The sequence below is a fragment of the Somniosus microcephalus genome, chromosome 4 (genome assembly GCF_052327205.1).
Source record: "Somniosus microcephalus isolate GS21.2 chromosome 4, FLI_Smic_1.0, whole genome shotgun sequence".
NCBI lineage: Eukaryota > Metazoa > Chordata > Chondrichthyes > Squaliformes > Somniosidae > Somniosus > Somniosus microcephalus.
The window spans coordinates 345804718-345825508 of NC_140990.1; the positions used below are offsets into that span (position 1 = coordinate 345804718).

Sequence of the window (20791 nt, forward strand, 5' to 3'; positions counted from 1 at the left end):
GGAGATTGGGGAAAGGGCAATGGGGAGATTGGGGAAAGGGCAATGGGGGAGATTGGGGAAAGGGTAATGGGCGACATTGGGGAAAGGGCAATGGGGGAGATTGGGGAAAGGGCAATGTAAGAGATTGGGGAAAGGGCAATGGGGGAGATTGGGGAAAGGGTAATGTAAGAGATTGGGGAAAGGGCGATGGGGGAGATTGGGGAAAGGGCAATGGGGGGAGAATGGGGAAAGGGCAATGGGGGAGATTGGGGAAAGGGTAATGGGGGAGATTGGGGAAAGGGCAATGGGGAGATTGGGGAAAGGGTAATGGGGAGATTGGGGAAAGGGCAATGGGGAGATTGGGGAAAGGGCAATGGGGGAGATTGGGGAAAGGGTAATGGGGGAGATTGGGAAAGGGCAATGTAAGACATTGGGGAAAGGGCAATGGGGGAGATTGGGGAAAGGGTAATGTAAGAGATTGGGGAAAGGGTGATGGGGGAGATTGGGGAAAGGGTAATGGGGGAGATTGGGGAAAGGGCAATGGGGGAGATTGGGGAAAGGGCAATGGGGGAGATTGGGGAAAGGGTAATGGGGGAGATTGGGGAAAGGGCAATGGGGGAGATTGGGGAAAGGGCAATGGGGGAGATTGGGGAAAGGGTAATGGGGGAGATTGGGGAAAGGGCAATGGGGGAGATTGGGGAAAGGGTAATGGGGGAGATTGGGGAAAGGGCAATGGGGGAGATTGGGGAAAGGGCAATGGGGAGATTGGGGAAAGGGTAATGGGGGAGATTGGGGAAAGGGTAATGGGGGAGATTGGGGAAAGGGTAATGGGAGGAGATTGGGGAAAGGGTAATGGGGGAGATTGGGGAAAGGGCAATGGGGAGATTGGGGAAAGGGTAATGGGAGGAGATTGGGGAATGGGTAATGGGGGAGATTGGGGAAAGGGCAATGGGGGAGATTGGGGAAAGGGCAATGGGGAGATTGGGGAAAGGTTAATGGGGGAGATTGGGGAAAGGGTAATGGGGGAGATTGGGGAAAGGGCAATGGGGGAGATTGGGGAAAGGGCAATGGGGAGATTGGGGAAAGGGTAATGGGGGAGATTGGGGAAAGGGTAATGGGGGAGATTGGGGAAAGGGTAATGGGAGGAGATTGGGGAAAGGGTAATGGGGAGATTGGGGAAAGGGCAATGGGGAGATTGGGGAAAGGCTAATGGGGAGATTGGGGAAAGGGTAATGGGGGAGATTGGGGAAAGGGTGATGGGGGAGATTGGGGAAAGGGTAATGGGGGAGATTGGGGAAAGGGTGATGGGGGAGATTGGGGAAAGGGTAATGGGGGAGATTGGGGAAAGGGTAATGGGGGAGATTGGGGAAAGGGTAATGGGGGAGATTGGGGAAAGGGCAATGGGGGAGATTGGGGAAAGGGCAATGGGGAGATTGGGGAAAGGGTAATGGGGGAGATTGGGGAAAGGGCAATGGGGGAGATTGGGGAAAGGGTAATGGGGGAGATTGGGGAAAGGGCAATGGGGGAGATTGGGGAAAGGGTAATGGGGGAGATTGGGGAAAGGGTAATGGGGGAGATTGGGGAAAGGGGAATGGGGGAGATTGGGGAAAGGGCAATGGGGGAGATTGGGGAAAGGGCAATGGGGGAGATTGGGGAAAGGGTAATGGGGAGATTGGGGAAAGGGCAATGGGGGAGATTGGGGAAAGGGCAATGGGGGAGATTGGGGAAAGGGTAATGGGGGAGATTGGGGAAAGGGCAATGGGGGAGATTTGGGAAAGGGTAATGGGGGAGATTGGGGAAAGGGCAATGGGGGAGATTGGGGAAAGGGCAATGGGGAGATTGGGGAAAGGGTAATGGGGAGATTGGGGAAAGGGTAATGGGGGAGATTGGGGAAAGGGTGATGGGGGAGATTGGGGAAAGGGTAATGGGGGAGATTGGGGAAAGGGCAATGGGGGAGATTGGGGAAAGGGTAATGGGGGAGATTGGGGAAAGGGTAATGGGGGAGATTGGGGAAAGGGTAATGGGGGAGATTGGGGAAAGGGCAATGGGGGAGATTGGGGAAAGGGCAATGGGGAGATTGGGGAAAGGGTAATGGGGGAGATTGGGGAAAGGGTAATGGGGGAGATTGGGGAAAGGGTAATGGGGGAGATTGGGGAAAGGGCAATGGGGGAGATTGGGGAAAGGGTAATGGGGGAGATTGGGGAAAGGGCAATGGGGGAGATTGGGGAAAGGGTAATGGGGGAGATTGGGGAAAGGGTAATGGGGGAGATTGGGGAAAGGGGAATGGGGGAGATTGGGGAAAGGGCAATGGGGGAGATTGGGGAAAGGGCAATGGGGGAGATTGGGGAAAGGGTAATGGGGAGATTGGGGAAAGGGCAATGGGGGAGATTGGGGAAAGGGCAATGGGGGAGATTGGGGAAAGGGCAATGGGGGAGATTGGGGAAAGGGTAATGGGGGAGATTGGGGAAAGGGTAATGGGGGAGATTGGGGAAAGGGCAATGGGGAGATTGGGGAAAGGGCAATGGGGGAGATTGGGGAAAGGGCAATGGGGGAGATTGGGGAAAGGGCAATGGGGGAGATTGGGGAAAGGGCAATGGGGGAGATTGGGGAAAGGGCAATGGGGAGATTGGGGAAAGGGCAATGGGGGAGATTGGGGAAAGGGCAATGGGGGAGATTGGGGAAAGGGCAATGGGGGAGATTGGGGAAAGGGCAATGGGGGAGATTGGGGAAAGGGGAATGGGGGAGATTGGGGAAAGGGCAATGGGGGAGATTCGGGAAAGGGCAATGGGGGAGATTGGGGAAAGGGCAATGGGGGAGATTGGGGAAAGGGTAATGGGGGAGATGGGGGAAAGGTCAATGGGGGAGATTGGGGAAAGGGCAATGGGGGAGATTGGGGAAAGGGCAATGGGAGGAGATTGGGGAAAGGGCAATGGGGGAGATTGGGGAAAGGGCAATGGGGGAGATTGGGGAAAAGGCAATGGGGGAGATTGGGGAAAGGGCAATGGGGGAGATTGGGGAAAGGGCAATGGGGGAGATTGGGGAAAGGGTAATGGGGGAGATTGGGGAAAGGGCAATGGGGGAGATTGGGGAAAGGGCAATGGGGGAGATTGGGGAAAGGGCAATGGGGGAGATTGGGGAAAGGGCAATGGGGGAGATTGGGGAAAGGGCAATGGGGGAGATTGGGGAAAGGGTAATGGGGGAGATTGGGGAAAGGGCAATGGGGGAGATTGGGGAAAGGGCAATGGGGGAGATTGGGGAAAGGGCAATGGGGAGATTGGGGAAAGGGCAATGGGGGAGATTGGGGAAAGGGCAATGGGGGAGATTGGGGAAAGGGCAATGGGGGAGATTGGGGAAAGGGCAATGGGGAGATTGGGGAAAGGGCAATGGGGGAGATTGGGGAAAGGGCAATGGGGGAGATTGGGGAAAGGGTAATGGGGGAGATTGGGGAAAGGGCAATGGGGGAGATTGGGGAAAGGGCAATGGGGGAGATTGGGGAAAGGGCAATGGGGGAGATTGGGGAAAGGGCAAAGGGGGAGATTGGGGAAAGGGCAATGGGGGAGATTGGGGAAAGGGCAATGGGGGAGATTGGGGAAAGGGTAATGGGGGAGATTGGGGAAAGGGTAATGGGGGAGATTGGGGAAAGGGCAATGGGGAGATTGGGGAAAGGGCAATGGGGGAGATTGGGGAAAGGGCAATGGGGGAGATTGGGGAAAGGGTAATGGGGGAGATTGGGGAAAGGGCAATGGGGGAGATTGGGGAAAGGGCAATGGGGGAGATTGGGGAAAGGGCAATGGGGGAGATTGGGGAAAGGGTAATGGGGGAGATTGGGGAAAGGGCAATGGGGGAGATTGGGGAAAGGGCAATGGGGGAGATTGGGGAAAGGGCAATGGGGGAGATTGGGGAAAGGGCAATGGAGGAGATTGGGGAAAGGGTAATGGGGGAGATTGGGGAAAGGGCAATGGGGGAGATTGGGGAAAGGGGAATGGGGAGATTGGGGAAAGGGTAATGGGGGAGATTGGGGAAAGGGTAATGGGAGAGATTGGGGAAAGGGTAATGGGGGAGATTGGGGAAAGGGTAATGGGGAGATTGGGGAAAGGGCAATGGGGGAGATTGGGGAAAGGGCAATGGGGGAGATTGGGGAAAGGGTAATGGGGGAGATTGGCGAAAGGGCAATGGGGGAGATTGGGGAAAGGGTAATGGGGGAGATTGGGGAAAGGGTAATGGGGAGATTGGGGAAAGTGTAATGGGGAGATTGGGGAAAGGGCAATGGGAGGAGATTGGGGAAAGGGTAATGGGGGAGATTGGGGAAAGGGCAATGGGGGAGATTGGGGAAAGGGTAATGGGGGAGATTGGGGAAAGAGCAATGGGAGGAGATTGGGGAAAGGGCAATGGGGAGATTGGGGAAAGGGTAATGGGGAGATTGGGGAAAGGGCAATGGGAGGAGATTGGGGAAAGGGCAATGGGGGAGATTGGGGAAAGGGTAATGGGGGAGATTGGGGAAAGGGCAATGGGGAGATTGGGGAAAGGGTAATGGGGAGATTGGGGGAAGGGTAATGGGGAGATTGGGGAAAGGGCAATGGGAGGAGATTGGGGAAAGGGTAATGGGGAGATTGGGGAAAGGGTAATGGGAGGAGATTGGGGAAAGGGTAATGGGGAGATTGGGGAAAGGGCAATGGGGAGATTGGGGAATGGGCAATGGGGGAGATTGGGGAAAGGGTAATGGGGAGATTGGGGAAAGGGCAATGGGGAGATTGGGGAAAGGGTAATGGGGAGATTGGGGAAAGGGTAATGGGGAGATTGGAGAAAGGGCAATGGGGGAGATTGGGGAAAGGGTAATGGGGAGATTGGGGAAAGGGCAATGGGGAGATTGGGGAAAGGGTAATGGGGGAGATTGGGGAAAGGGTAATGGGGAAATTGGGGAAAGGGCAATGGGGAGATTGGGGAAAGGGCAATGGGGAGATTGGGGAAAGGGCAATGGGGAGATTGGGGAAAGGGTAATGGGAGGAGATTGGGGAAAGGGCAATGGGGGAGATTGGGGAAAGGGTAATGGGGAGATTGGGGAAAGGGCAATGGGGAGATTGGGGAAAGGGTAATGGGAGGAGATTGGGGAAAGGGTAATGGGGAGATTGGGGAAAGGGCAATGGGGAGATTGGGGAAAGGGTAATGGGGGAGATTGGGGAAAGGGCAATGGGGAGATTGGGGAAAGGGCAATGGGGAGATTGGGGAAAGGGTAATGGGAGGAGATTGGGGAAAGGGCAATGGGGGAGATTGGGGAAAGGGCAATGGGGAGATTGGGGAAAGGGCAATGGGGGAGATTGGGGAAAGGGCAATGGGGAGATTGGGGAAAGGGCAATGGGGAGATTGGGGAAAGGGCAATGGGGAGATTGGGGAAAGGGTAATGGGAGGAGATTGGGGAAAGGGCAATGGGGGAGATTGGGGAAAGGGTAATGGGGGAGATTGGGGAAAGGATAATGGGGGAGATTGGGGAAAGGGCAATGGGGGAGATTGGAGAAAGGGCAATGGGGTAGGTTTGGGAAAGGGTAATGGGGAGATTGGGGAAAGGGCAATGGGGGAGATTGGGGAAAGGGTAATGGGGGAGATTGGGGAAAGGGTAATGGGGGAGATTGGGGAAAGGGCAATGGGGGAGATTGGGGAAAGGGCAATAGGGGAGATTGGGGAAAGGGCAATGGGGGAGATTGGGGAAAGGGTAATGGGGGAGATTGGGGAAAGGGCAATAGGGGAGATTGGGGAAAGGGTAATGGGGGAGATTGGGGAAAGGGCAATGGGGGAGATTGGGGAAAGGGTAATGGGGGAGATTGGGGAAAGGGCAATAGGGGAGATTGGGGAAAGGGTAATGGGGGAGATTGGGGAAAGGGTAATGGGGGAGATTGGGGAAAGGGCAATGGGGGAGATTGGGGAAAGGGTAATGGGGAGAGATTGGGGAAAGGGTAATGGGGAGATTGGGGAAAGGGCAATGGGGGAGATTGGGGAAAGGGTAATGGGGGAGATTGGGGAAAGGGTAATGGGGGAGATTGGGGAAAGGGTAATGGGGGAGATTGGGGAAAGGGTAATGGGGGAGATTGGGGAAAGGGCAATAGGGGAGATTGGGGAAAGGGTAATGGGGGAGATTGGGGAAAGGGCAATGGGGGAGATTGGGGAAAGGGTAATGGGGAGATTGGGGAAAGGGTAATGGGGGAGATTGGGGAAAGGGTAATGGGGGAGATTGGGGAAAGGGCAATGGGGGAGATTGGGGAAAGGGTAACGGGGGAGATTGGGGAAAGGGTAATGGGGGAGATTGGGGAAAGGGTAATGGGGGAGATTGGGGAAAGGGTAATGGGGAGATTGGGGAAAGGGTAACGGGGGAGATTGGGGAAAGGGTAATGGGGGAGATTGGGGAAAGGGTAATGGGGGAGATTGGGGAAAGGGCAATGGGGGAGATTGGGGAAAGGGCAATGGGGAGATTGGGGAAAGGGTAATGGGGAGATTGGGGAAAGCGTAATGGGGAGATTGGGGAAAGGGCAATGGGGAGATTGGGGAAAGGGTAATGGGGAGATTGGGGAAAGGGCAATGGGGAGATTGGGGAAAGGGCAATGGGGGAGATTGGGGAAAGGGCAATGGGGGAGATTGGGGAAAGGGTAATGGGGAGATTGGGGAAAGGGCAATGGGGGAGAGTGGGGAAAGGGCAATGGGGAGATTGGGGAAAGGATAATGGGGAGATTGGGGAAAGGGTAATGGGGAGATTGGGGAAAGGGCAATGGGGAGATTGGGGAAAGGGCAATGGGGGAGATTGGGGAAAGGGCAATAGGGGAGATTGGGGAAAGGGCAATGGGGAGATTGGGGAAAGGGTAATGGGGAGATTGGGGAAAGGGTAATGGGGGAGATTGGGGAATGGGCAATGGGGGAGATTGGGGAAAGGGCAATGGGGGAGATTGGGGAAAGGGCAACGGGGGAGATTGGGGAAAGGGTAATGGGGAGATTGGGGAAGGGGTAATGGGGGAGATTGAGGAAAGGGTAATGGGGGAGATTGGGGAAAGGGCAATGGGGAGATTGGGGAAAGGGCAATGGGGGAGATTGGGGAAAGGGCAATGGGGAGATTGGGGAAAGGGCAATGGGGGAGATTGAGGAAAGGGTAATGGGGGAGATTGGGGAAAGGGCAATGGGGGAGATTGAGGAAAGGGCAATGGGGGAGATTGAGGAAAGGGTAATGGGGGAGATTGGGGAAAGGGCAATGGGGGAGATTGGGGAAAGGGCAATGGGGGAGATTGGGGAAAGGGCAATGGGGGAGATTGGGGAAAGGGCAATGGGGGAGATTGAGGAAAGGGTAATGGGGAGATTGGGGAAAGGGCAATGGGGAGATTGGGGAAAGGGTAATGGGGAGATTGGGGAAAGGGTAATGGGGGAGATTGGGGAAAGGGCAATGGGGAGATTGGGGAAAGGGCAATGGGGGAGATTGGGGAAAGGGCAATGGGGGAGATTGGGGAAAGGGCAATGGGGAGATTGGGGAAAGGGCAATGGGGGAGATTGGGGAAAGGGTAATGGGGAGATTGGGGAAAGGGTAATGAATTCACCACCTTCTGAGTGAAGAAATTTCTCCTCATTTCAGTCCTAAATATCCTACCCCTTATCCTGAGACTGTGACCCCTCGTTCTAAACCAGCCAGCCAGGGGAAACATACTCCCTGCATCCAGCCTGCCTAGCCCTGTCAGAATTTTATACGTTTCAATGAGATCCCCTCTCATTCTTCTAAACTCTAATGAATACAGGCCTATTCGACCCAATCTCTCCTCATACGACAGTCCTGCCATCCCAGGAATCAGTCTGGTGAACCTTCGCTGCACTCCCTCTATGGCAAGTATATCCTTTCTTAGGTAAGGAGACCAAAACTGCACACAGTACTCCAGGTGTGGTCTCACCAAGGCCCTGTACAACTGTAGTAAGACATCCTTGCTCCTGTACTCAAATCCTTTTGTAATGAAGACCAACATACCGTTTGCCTTCCTAACTGCTTGCTGCACCTGCATGTTTGCTTTCAGTGACTGGTGTGCAAGGACACCCAGGTCCCTTTGAGCATTTGGATTCATCAATCTTTCACCATTTAGGAAATACTCTGCCCTTCTGTACAGTTACACAGTGAGTGACCCTTACCCTGAATAAACAGTGACTCTGTACAGTTACACAGTGAGTGACCCTTACCCTGAATAAACAGTGACTCTGTACAGTTGAAGTGAGTGACCCTTACCCTGAATATACAGTGACTCTGTACAGTTACACAGTGAGTGACCCTTACCCTGAATAAACAGTGACTCTGTACAGTTACACAGTGAGTGACCCTTACCCTGAATAAACAGTGACTCTGTACAGTTACACAGTGAGTGTCCCTTACCCTGAATAAACAGTGACTCTGTACAGTTACACAGTGAGTGACCCATACCCTGAATAAACAGTGACTCTGTACAGTTACAGTGAGTGATCCATACCCTGAATAAACAGTGACTCTGTACAGTTACACAGTGAGTGACCCTTACCCTGAATAAACAGTGACTCTGTACAGTTACACAGTGAGTGACCCTTACCCTGAATAAACAGTGACTCTGTACAGTTACACAGTGAGTGACCCATACCCTGAATAAACAGTGACTCTGTACAGTTACAGTGAGTGACCCTTACCCTGAATAAACAGTGACTCTGTACAGTTACACAGTGAGTGACCCATACCCTGAATAAACAGTGACTCTGTACAGTTACAGTGAGTGACCCTTACCCTGAATAAACAGTGACTCTGTACAGTTACACAGTGAGTGACCCTTACCCTGAATAAACAGTGACTCTGTACAGTTACAGTGAGTGACCCTTACCCTGAACAAACAGTGACTCTGTTCAGTTACACAGTGAGTGACCCTTACCCTGAATAAACAGTGACTCTGTACAGTTACACAGTGAGTGAACCTTACCCTGAATAAACTGTGACTCTGTACAGTTACACTGAGTGACCCTTACCCTGAATAAACAGTGACTCTGTACAGTTACGCAGTGAGTGACCCTTACCCTGAATAAACAGTGACTCTGTACAGTTACACAGTGAGTGACCCTTACCCTGAATAAACAGTGACTCTGTACAGTTACACAGTGAGTGACCCTTACCCTGAATAAACAGTGACTCTGTACAGTTACACAGTGAGTGACCCTTACCCTGAATAAACAGTGACTCTGTACAGTTACACAGTGAGTGACCCTTACCCTGAATAAACAGTGACTCTGTACAGTTACACAGTGAGTGACCCTTACCCTGAATAAACAGTGACTCTGTACAGTTACAATGAGTGACCCTTACCCTGAATAAACAGTGACTCTGTACAGTTACACAGTGAGTGACCCTTACCCTGAATAAACAGTGACTCTGTACAGTTACACAGTGAGTGACCCTTACCCTGAATAAACAGTGACTCTGTACAGTTACACAGTGAGTGACCCTTACCCTGAATAAACAGTGACTCTGTACAGTTACACAGTGAATGACCCTTACCCTGAATAAACAGTGACTCTGTACAGTTCCACAGTGAGTGACCCTTACCCTGAATAAACAGTGACTCTGTACAGTTACAGTGAGTGACCCTTACCCTGAATAAACAGTGACTCTGTACAGTTACACAGTGAGTGACCCTTACCCTGAATAAACAGTGACTCTGTACAGTTACAGTGAGTGACCCTTACCCTGAATAAACAGTGACTCTGTACAGTTACAGTGAGTGACCCTTACCCTGAATAAACAGTGACTCTGTACAGTTACACAGTGAGTGACCCTCACCCTGAATAAACAGTGATTCTGTACAGTTACACAGTGAGTGACCCTCACCCCGAATAAACAGTGACTCTGTACAGTTACAGTGAGTGACCCTTACCCTGAATAAACAGTGACTCTGTACAGTTACAGTGAGTGACCCTTACCCTGAATAAACAGTGACTCTGTACAGTTACAGTGAGTGACCCTTACCCTGAATAAACAGTGACTCTGTACAGTTACAGTGAGTGACTCTTACCCTGAATAAACAGTGACTCTGTACAGTTACACAGTGAGTGACCCTTACCCTGAATAAACAGTGACTCTGTACAGTTACAGTGAGTGACCCTTACCCTGAATAAACAGTGACTCTGTACAGTTACACAGTGAGTGACCCTTACCCTGAATAAACAGTGACTCTGTACAGTTACACAGTGAGTGACCCTTACCCTGAATAAACAGTGACTCTGTACAGTTACAGTGAGTGACCCTTACCCTGAATAAACAGTGACTCTGTACAGTTACACAGTGAGTGACCCTTACCCTGAATAAACAGTGACTCTGTACAGTTACAGTGAGTGACCCTTACCCTGAATAAACAGTGACTCTGTACAGTTACACAGTGAGTGACCCGTACCCTGAATAAACAGTGACTCTGTACAGTTACACAGTGAGTGACCCTTACCCTGAATAAACAGTGACTCTCTACAGTTACACAGTGAGTGACCCTTACCCTGAATAAACAGTGACTCTGTACAGTTACAGTGAGTGACCCTTACCCTGAATAAACAGTGACTCTGTACAGTTACAGTGAGTGACCCTTACCCTGAATAAACAGTGACTCTGTACAGTTACAGTGAGTGACCCTTACCCTGAATAAACAGCGACTCTGTATAGTTACACAGTGAGTGACCCTTACCCTGAATAAACAGTGACTCTGTACAGTTACACAGTGAGTGACCCTTACCCTGAATAAACAGTGACTCTGTACAGTTACACAGTGAGTGACTCTTACCCTGAATAAACAGTGACTCTGTACAGTTACACTGTGAGTGACCCTTACCCTGAATAAACAGTGACTCTGTACAGTTACACAGTGAGTGACCCTTACCCTGAATAAACAGTGACTCTGTACAGTTACACAGTGAGTGACTCTTACCCTGAATAAACAGTGACTCTGTATATTTACACAGTGAGTGACCCTTACCCTGAATAAACAGTGACTCTGTACAGTTACACAGTGAGTGACTCTTACCCTGAATAAACAGTGACTCTGTATATTTACACAGTGAGTGACCCTTACCCTGAATAAACAGTGACTCTGTACAGTTACAGTGAGTGACCCTTACCCTGAATAAACAGTGACTCTGTACAGTTACAGTGAGTGACCCTTACCCTGAATAAACAGTGACTCTGTACAGTTACAGTGAGTGACCCTTACCCTGAATAAACAGTGACTCTGTACAGTTACAGTGAGTGACCCTTACCCTGAATAAACAGTGACTCTGTACAGTTACAGTGAGTGACCCTTACCCTGAATAAACAGTGACTCTGTACAGTTACACAGTGAGTGACCCTTACCCTGAATAAACAGTGACTCTGTACAGTTACAGTGAGTGACCCTTACCCTGAATAAACAGTGACTCTGTACAGTTACACAGTGAGTGACCCTTACCCTGAATAAACAGTGACTCTGTACAGTTACAGTGAGTGACCCTTACCCTGAATAAACAGTGACTCTGTACAGTTACACAGTGAGTGACCCTTACCCTGAATAAACAGTGACTCTGTACAGTTACAGTGAGTGACCCTTACCCTGAATAAACAGTGACTCTGTACAGTTACACAGTGAGTGACCCTTACCCTGAATAAACAGTGACTCTGTACAGTTACAGTGAGTGACCCTTACCCTGAATAAACAGTGACTCTGTACAGTTACACAGTGAGTGACCCTTACCCTGAATATACAATGACTCTGTACAGTTACAGTGAGTGACCCTCACCCTGAATAAACAGTGACTCTGTACAGTTACAGTGAGTGACCCTCACCCTGAATAAACAGTGACTCTGTAGTTACACAGTGAGTGAACCTTACTTACCCTGGGGTAGTGAATGTGACAGATCTCCGCCAGGTGCAGTCCTGTCACCACCCCGAGACGGGCGGCAAGTCTTTGCAAGATGAGACCGAAGATCGTGGATCCGAGGAGGACCCACAGGAGCTGCGAGAAACAGAGGCAGTGAGCATTGGTGATTGGTGCTGAGGTTAGTGAATGCTATGGGTACAATGAAGGCGAGCATCTAGGCTGACCTTGTAGCCTGCCGCAGCCCCTGATTGCAGGTCCGACTCGATGTTTCCTGGGTCCAGGAATGCGATGCTCATCAGGAACCCCGGCCCCGAGAACATCCACAGCTTCTTGAAGCTGAAACTGGGCTGAACAGAACAGAGAGAGTCGCATTAATACTCTGACCATCTGATCATCCAAATTCAGTACCCTGTCCCTGCTTTCTCCCCATACCCCTTGATCCCTTTAGCCTTAAGAAATATATCCAACTCCTTCTTGAATATATTTAATGAATTGGCCTCTATTGCCTTCTGTGGTAGAGAATTCCACAGGTTCACCACTCTCTGGGTGAAGAAATTCCTCCTCATCTCAGTCCTAAATGGCTTACCCCTTATCCTTAGACTGTGACCCCTGGTTCTGGACTCCCCGGCCATCGGGAACATCCTTCCTGCATCTAGTCTGTCCAGTCCTGTTAGAATTTTATAAGTTTCAATGAGATCCCCTCTCATTCTTCTAAACTCCAGCGAGTACAAGCCCAATCGACCCAATCTCTCCTCATACGTCATTCCTGCCATCCCAGGTGTCAGCCTGGTGAATCTTCGCTGAACTTCTTCCATGGCAAGAACATCCTTCCTCAGATAAGGCGACCAAAACTGCACACAATACTCAAGATGTGGTCTCACCAAGGCCCTGTACAATGCAGCAAGACATCCTTGTTCCTGTACTCAAACCCTCTCGCTACGAAGGCCAACATACCATTTGCCTTCTTAACCTCCTGCTGCACCTGCATGCTTACCTTCAGCGACTGGTGCACAAGGACGCCCAGGTCTCGTTGCACTTCCCCTTCTCCCAATCTATTGCCATTCAGATAATAATCTGCCTTCCTGTTTTTGACACCAAAGTGGATAACCTCGCATTTATCCACATTATATTGCATCTGCCATGCTTCTGGCCAATCACCCAACCTGTCCAAATCATCCTGGAGTTTCTCGGCATCCTCCTCACAGCACACATGCCCACCCAGCTTTGTGTCGTCTGCAAACTTGGAGATATTACATCGAGTTCCCTCGTCCAGATCATTAATATATATTGTGAATAGCTGGGGTCCAAGGACCGATCCCTGCGGTACCTCACTAGTCACTGCTTGCCACTCGGAAAAAGAGCCGTTTATTCCAACTCTTTGCATTCTGTCTGCCAACCAGTTCTCTATCCAAATCAATACCTTGCACCCAATCCCATGTGCCTTAACTTTACACGCTAATCTCTTATGCGGGACCTTATCGAAAGCCTTTTGAAAGTCCAAATACACCACATCCACTGGTTCTCCCTTATCTATTTTACCAGTTACATCCTCAAAAAATTCAAGCACAATTTACCTTTTGTAAATCCATGTTGACTTTGTCCGATCCTGTCATTGTTTTCCAAGTGCTCTGCTATTACATCTTTTATAATGGACTCTAGCATTTTCCCCACTACCGATGTCAGGCTTACCGGTCTATAATTCCCCATTTTCTCTCTACCACCTTTTTTGAATAGTGGGGTAACATTAGCTACCCTCCAATCCATGGGTACTGTTCCAGATTCCATCGAATGTTGGAAGATGATCAGCAATGCATCTATTATTTCTAGGGTCACTTCCTTAAGTACCCTAGGATGTAGATTATCAGGCCCTGGGGATTTATCGGCCTTCAATCCCGTCAATTTCCCTAACTCCATTTCCCTACAAATACTGATTTCTTTCATTTCCTCCCTCTCATTAGACCCTATGTTCCCCGACATCTCTGGGAGGTTATTTGTGTCCTCCTTTGTGAAGACAGAACCAAAATATGTATTTAATTGGTCTGCCATTTCTTTGTTCCCCCTTGTTCCCTATTATTTCATAAGTCTTTCTTTCATGAATGACTGATTCATGTCAGAGCCAATAATAACTTTCAAAAGAGAGTGGGACTAATTGGAGAGCTCTTTCGAAGAGCTGGCACAGGCACGATGGGCTGAATGGCCTCCTTCTGTGCTGTGTGATTCTATGATTATATCTGTAAAGAGGAAAGTTGGGTTATGATACTTCTGGTGTGCTCCATTTACCAGACACTGAATGAATAAATTTGAAACTTGCGACTCTCAGAAACCATCAACTCATCTTAAAAGCCTCCTAACTCAAGTTTATGTACAACACTAATCTGATTGGTATTAACAGTCTTCACTCCAGCCCTCCAAATGACAGTCTCCAATCCCACTGAAAAAAAGTTACGTTTTCTTGTGAAAATCTAAGATTATAAGGGTTGAAAGTCCGCTGTCTGTCCACTCAAAGAACTCTAGGTTGACACGTACAGAGTCCACCTCGCAATGATGCCACAGCAGTATAGAAAACAGGCATAAGTAAAGAAAGAGCAAGCTTATACTTCTCTCATGCCTTTCACGACCACCGGACGTCCCAAAGCGCTTTACAGCTAATGAAGCACTTCTGAAGTATAGTCACTGTTGCAATGCAGGAAATGCGACAGCCAAATAAGCACACAGCAAGATCACACAAACAACAATGGGATAAATGACCAGATAAGCTGTTTTAGTCTTCTTCTTCTTTTGTATGGTATTAGCAAAGCAAATCAGATGTCAATATCTAATCAGATATCCAGGCCAAAGCTTCCGGTGTAACAGCAAGGATATCTTGCAGGCTGCCTGCGAATTTCCTCTGAGGGCAGTGCTCAGTGATGTGCTCCAGGGTCTGGTCAGGAGTTCCACAGTCGCATGATGGGGATACATTAATCTTCCGTCTACGGAGAAGCTGGCAGCATTTAACATGATCGGGTCTGAGGCGGGTGATAGTATTCCTTTGTTTGCGACCTGTTTCTAGTGATGTTGATTGAGGGATAAATATTGGCCAGGCAGCCGGGGAGAACTCCCCTGCTCTTTTTTGAAATAATGCCACAGGATCATTTACATCCAACTGAGAGGGCAGACGGGGACTCGGTTTAGTGTCTCATCTGAAAGACAGCAGCTCCGACAGTGCAGCACTCCCTCAGTACCGCCCCTCTGACAGTGCGGCGCTCCCTCAGTGCTGCCCCTCTGACAATGCAGCGCTCCCTCAGTACTGCCCCTCTGACAGTGCGGCGCTCCCTCAGTCCTGCCCCTCTGACAATGCAGCGCTCCTTCAGTACTGCCCCTCCGACAGTGCAGCACTCCCTCAGTAATGCCCGTCCGACAGTGCAGCGCTCCCTCACTGCTGACCTTCCGACATTGCAGCGCTCCCTCAGTGCTGAACCTCCGAAAGTGCAGCGCTCCCTCAGTACAGACACTCCGACAGTGCAGCGCTCCCTCAGTACTGCCCCTCCAACAATGCAGCGCTCCCTCAGTACTGCCCCTCCGACAGTGCAGCGCTCCTTCAGTACTGCCCCTCCGACAGTGCAGCGCTCCCTCAGGACTGCCCCTCCGACAGTGAAGCACTCCCTCAGTACTGTCCCTCTGACAGTGCAGCTCTCCCTCAGTACTGCCCATCCGACAGTGCAGTGCTCCCTCAGTACTGTTCTTCTGACAGTGCAGCACTCCCTCAGTACTGCCCGACTGACAGTGCAGCGCTCCCTCAGTACTGCCACTCCGACAGTGCAGCGCTCCTTCAGTGCTGCCTCTCCGACAGTGCAGCGCTCCCTCAGTACTGCCCCTCCGACAGTGCAGCACTCCTTCAGTACTGTCCCTCTGACAGTGCAGCACTCCCTCAGTACTGCCCCTCCGACAGTGCAGCGCTCCCTCAGTACTGCCCTTCCGAGAGTGACGCGCTCCCTCAGTACTGCCCCTCTGACAGTGCAGCGCCCCCTCAGTACTGCCCCTCCGACAGTGCAGCGCTCCCTCAGTACTGCCCCTACGACAGTGCAGCGCTCCTTCAGTACTGCCCCTCCGCCAGTGCAGCACTCCCTCAGTACTGACCCTCCGACAGTGCAGCACTCCCTCAGTACTGTCCCTCTGACAGTACAGCAATCCCTCAGTACTGCCCCTCCGACAGTGCAGCACTCCCTCAGTACTGCCCCTACGACAGTGCTCCCTCCCTCAGTACTGCCCCTCCGACAGTGCAGCGCTCCCTCAGTACTGCCACTCCGACAGTGCAGCGCTCCCTCAGTACTGCCCCCCGACAGTGCAGCGCCCCCTCAGTACTGCCCCTCCGACAGTGCAGCACTCCCTCAGTACTGCCCCTACGACAGTGCTCCCTCCCTCAGTACTGCCCCTCCGACAGTGCAGCGCTCCCACAGTACTGCCCCTCTGACAGTGCAGCGCTCCCTCAGTACTGCCCCTACGACAGTGCAGCACTCCCGCAGTACTGCCCCTCCGACAGTGCAGCGCTCCCTCAGTACTGCCCTCTGACAGTGCAGCACTCCCTCAGTACTGCCCCTCCGACAGTGCAGCACTCCCTCAGTACTGCCCCTCCGACAGTGCAGCGCTCCCTCAGTACAGCCCCTCCGACAGTGCAGCGCTCCCTCAGTACTGCCCCTCCGACAGTGCAGCGCTCCCTCAGTACTGTCCCTCTGACAGTGCAGCACTCCCTCAGTACTGCACCTATGACAATGCAGCACTCCCTCAGTAGTGCCCCTCCGACAGTGCAGCGCTCCCTCACTACTGCCCCTCCGACAGTGCAGCACTCCCTCAGTACTGCCCCATGACAGTGTAGCGCACCCTCAGTACTGCCCCTCCGACAGTGCAGCACTCCCTCAGTACTGTCCCTCTGACAGTGCAGCACTCCCTCAGTACTGCCCCTCCAAAAGTGCAGCGCTCCCTCAGTACTGTCTCTCTGACAGTGCAGCACTCCCTCAGTACTGCCCCTCCGACAGTGCAGCGCTCCTTCAGTAGCGCCCTTCCGACAGTGCAGCGCTCCTTCAGTACTGCCCCTCCGACAGTGCAGCGCTCTCTCTGTACTGCCCCACCGACAGTGCAGCGCTCCCTCAGTACTGCCCCTCCAACAGTGCAGCGCTCCCTCAGTGCTGCCCCTCCGACAGTGCGGCGCTCCCTCTGTACTGCCCCACCGACAGTGCAGCGCTCCCTCAGTACTGCCCCTCCGACAGTGCAGCGCTCCCTCAGTACTGCCTCTCTGACAGTGCAGCACACCCTCAGTACAGCCCCTCCGACAGTGCTGCGCTCCCTCAGTACTGCCCCTCCGACAGTGCAGCGCTCCCTCAGTACTGACCCTCTGACAGTGCAGCACTCCCTCAGTACTGCACCTACGACAATGCAGCGCTCCCTCAGTACTGCCCCTCCGACAGTGCAGCGCTCCCTCACTACTGCCCCTCCGACAGTGCAGCACTCCCTCAGTACTGTCCCTCTGACAGTGCAGCACTCCCTCAGTACTGCCCCTCCAAAAGTGCAGCGCTCCCTCAGTACTGTCTCTCTGACAGTGCAGCACTCCCTCAGTACTGCCCATCCGACAGTGCAGCGCTCCTTCAGTACTGCCCTTCCGACAGTGCAGCGCTCCTTCAGTACTGCCCCTCCGACAGTGCAGCGCTCTCTCTGTACTGCCCCACCGAAAGTGCAGCGCTCCCTCAGTACTGCCCCTCCGACAGTGCAGTGCTCCCTCAGTGCTGCACCTCCGACAGTGCGGCGCTCCCTCTGTACTGCCCCACCGACAGTGCAGCGCTTCCTCAGTACTGCCCCTCCGACAGTGCAGCGCTCCCTCAGTACTGCCTCCCTGACAGTGCAGCACACCCTCAGTACTTCCCCTCCGACAGTGCAGCGCTCCTTCAGTACTGCCCCTCCAACAGTGCAGCGCTCCCTCAGTACTGCCAGTCCGACAGTGCAGCGCTCCCTCAGTACTGCCCCTCCGACAGTGCAGTGCTCCCTCAGTACTGCCCCTATGACAGTGTAGCGCTCCCTCAGTACTGCCCCTCCGACAGTGCAGCACTCCCTCAGTACTGTCCCTCTGACAGTGCAGCATTCCCTCAGTACTGCCACTCCAAAAGTGCAGCGCTCCTTAAGTACTGCCCCTCCCACAGTGCAGCACTCCGTCAGTACTGCCCCTCCGACAGTTGAGCACTCCCTCAGTAATGTCCCTCCGACAGTGCAGCATTCCCTCAGTACTGCCCCTCCGACAGTGCAGCGCTCCCTCAGTACTGTTTCTCTGACAGTGCAGCACTCCCTCAGTACTGCTCCTCCGACAGTGCAGCGCTCCCTCAGTACTGCCCTTCCGACAGTGCAGCGCTCCTTCAGTACTGCCCCTCCGACAGTGCAGCGCTCCCTCAGTACTGCCCCCCTGACAGTGCAGCACTCCCTCAGTATTGACCCTCAGACAGTGCAGCACTCCCTCAGTACTGTCCCTCTGACAGTGCAGAACTCCCTCAGTACTGCCACTCCGACAGTGAAGCGATGCCTCAGTACAGCCCCTCCGACAGTGCAGCTCTCCCTCAGTACTGCCCGTCCGACAGTGCCGCGCTCCCTCAGTACTGCCCTCCGACAGTGCAGCGCTCCCTCAGTACTGCCCCTGCAACAGTGCAGCGCTCCCTCAGTACTGCCCCTGCAACAGTGCAGCGCTCCCTCAGTACTGCCCCTCCGACAGTGCAGTGCTCCCTCAGTACTGCCCCTCTGACAGTGCAGCAGTCCCTCAGTACTGCCCCTCCGAAAGTGCAGCGCTCCTTCAGTACTGCCCCTCCCACAGTGCAGCACTCCGTCAGTACTGCCCCTCCGACAGTTGAGCACTCCCTCAGTAATGTCCTTCTGATAGTGCAGCATTCCCTCAGTACTGCCCCTCCGACAGTGCAACGCTCCCTCAGTACTGCCCCTCCGACAGTGCAGCGCTCCCTCAGTACTGCCCCTCCGACAGTGCAGTGCTCCCTCAGTACTGCCCCATGACAGTGTAGCTCTCCCTGAGTACTGCCCCTCCGACAGTGCAGCACTCCCTCACTACTGTCCCTCTGACAGTGCAGGACTCCCTCAGTGCTGCCCCTCCAAAAGTGTAGCGCTCCCTCAGTACTGCCCCCCTGACAGTGCAGCAGCCCCTCAGTACTGTCGCTCTGACAGTGCAGCACTCCCTCAGTACTGCCCCTCCGACAGTGCAGCGCTCCCTCAGTACTGTCGCACTGACAGTGCAGCGCTCCCTCAGTACTGCCCCACCGACAGTGCAGCGCTCCCTCAGTACTGCCCCTACGACAGTGCAACACGCCCTCAGTACTGCCCCTCCGACAGTGCAGTGCTCCCTCAGCACTGTCCCTCTGACAGTGCAGCGCTCCCTCACTATTGCCCCTCCGACAGTGCAGCACTCCCTCGGTACTGCCCCTCCGACAGTGCAGCGCTCCTTCAGTACTGCCCCTCCGACAGTGCAGCGCTCCCTCAGTACTGTCCCTCTGACAGTGCAGCAGTCCCTCAGTACTGCGCCTATGGCAGTGCAGCGCTCCCTCAGTACTGACCCTCCAACAGTGCAGCGCTCCCTCAGTACTGCCCCTCCGACAGTGCAGCACTCCCTCAGTACTGTCCCTCTGACAGTGCAGCACTCCCTCAGTACTGCCCCTCCAAAAGTGCAGAGCTCCCTCAGCACTGTCTATCTGACAGTGCAGCACTCCCTCAGTACTGCCCCTCCGACAGTGCAGCGCTCCATCAGTACTGCCCTTCCGACAGTGCAGCGCACCTTCAGTACTGCCCCTCCGACAGTGCAGCGCTCCCTCAGTACTGCCACCTGACAGTGCAGCACTCCCTCAATACTGTCCCTCTGACAGTGCAGCACTCCCTCAGTACTGCCCCTCCGACAATGCAGCACTCCCTCAGTACTGCCCCTCCGACAGTGCAGCGCTCCCTCAGTACTGCCCCTCCCACAGTGCAGCGCTCCCTCAGTACGGCCGCTCCGAAAGTGCAGCGCTCCCTCAGTACTGCCCCTCCGAAAGTGCAGCGCTCCCTCAGTACTGCCCCTCCGACAGTGCAGCACTCCCTCAGTACTGTCCCTCTGACAGTACAGCAATCCCTCAGTACTGCCCCTCCGACAGTGCAGCACTCCCTCAGTACTGCCCCTACGACAGTGCTCCCTCCCTCAGTACTGCCCCTCCGACAGTGCAGCGCTCCCTCAGTACTGCCACTCCGACAGTGCAGCGCTCCCTCAGTACTGCCCCCCGACAGTGCAGCGCCCCCTCAGTACTGCCCCTCCGACAGTGCAGCACTCCCTCAGTACTGCCCCTACGACAGTGCTCCCTCCCTCAGTACTGCCCCTCCGACAGTGCAGCGCTCCCACAGTACTGCCCCTCTGACAGTGCAGCGCTCCCTCAGTACTGCCCCTACGACAGTGCAGCACTCCCGCAGTACTGCCCCTCCGACAGTGCAGCGCTCCCTCAGTACTGCCCTCTGACAGTGCAGCACTCCCTCAGTACTGCCCCTCCGACAGTGCAGCACTCCCTCAGTACTGCCCCTCCGACAGTGCAGCGCTCCCTCAGTACAGCCCCTCCGACAGTGCAGCGCTCCCTCAGTACTGCCCCTCCGACAGTGCAGCGCTCCCTCAGTACTGTCCCTCTGACAGTGCAGCACTCCCTCAGTACTGCACCTATGACAATGCAGCACTCCCTCAGTAGTGCCCCTCCGACAGTGCAGCGCTCCCTCACTACTGCCCCTCCGACAGTGCAGCACTCCCTCAGTACTGCCCCATGACAGTGTAGCGCACCCTCAGTACTGCCCCTCCGACAGTGCAGCACTCCCTCAGTACTGTCCCTCTGACAGTGCAGCACTCCCTCAGTACTGCCCCTCCAAAAGTGCAGCGCTCCCTCAGTACTGTCTCTCTGACAGTGCAGCACTCCCTCAGTAC

The 20791-nt window shown here is 53.5% G+C and overlaps 1 protein-coding gene across 1 annotated transcript in view; it reads right to left on the reverse strand.

The window, feature by feature from the left end:
• The window catches only part of LOC147120742 (natural resistance-associated macrophage protein 2-like), a 135430-nt gene that overhangs the window by 43006 nt on the left and 71633 nt on the right, over window positions 1-20791 (reverse strand). The window contains exons 3-4 of the mRNA XM_085984248.1: window positions 12066-12188; window positions 11857-11976 (exon numbers count right to left, since the gene is read on the reverse strand). Of these exons, the coding sequence (XP_085840374.1) occupies window positions 11857-11976; window positions 12066-12188 (243 nt within the window). The remainder of the gene's footprint in view (window positions 1-11856; window positions 11977-12065; window positions 12189-20791) is intronic.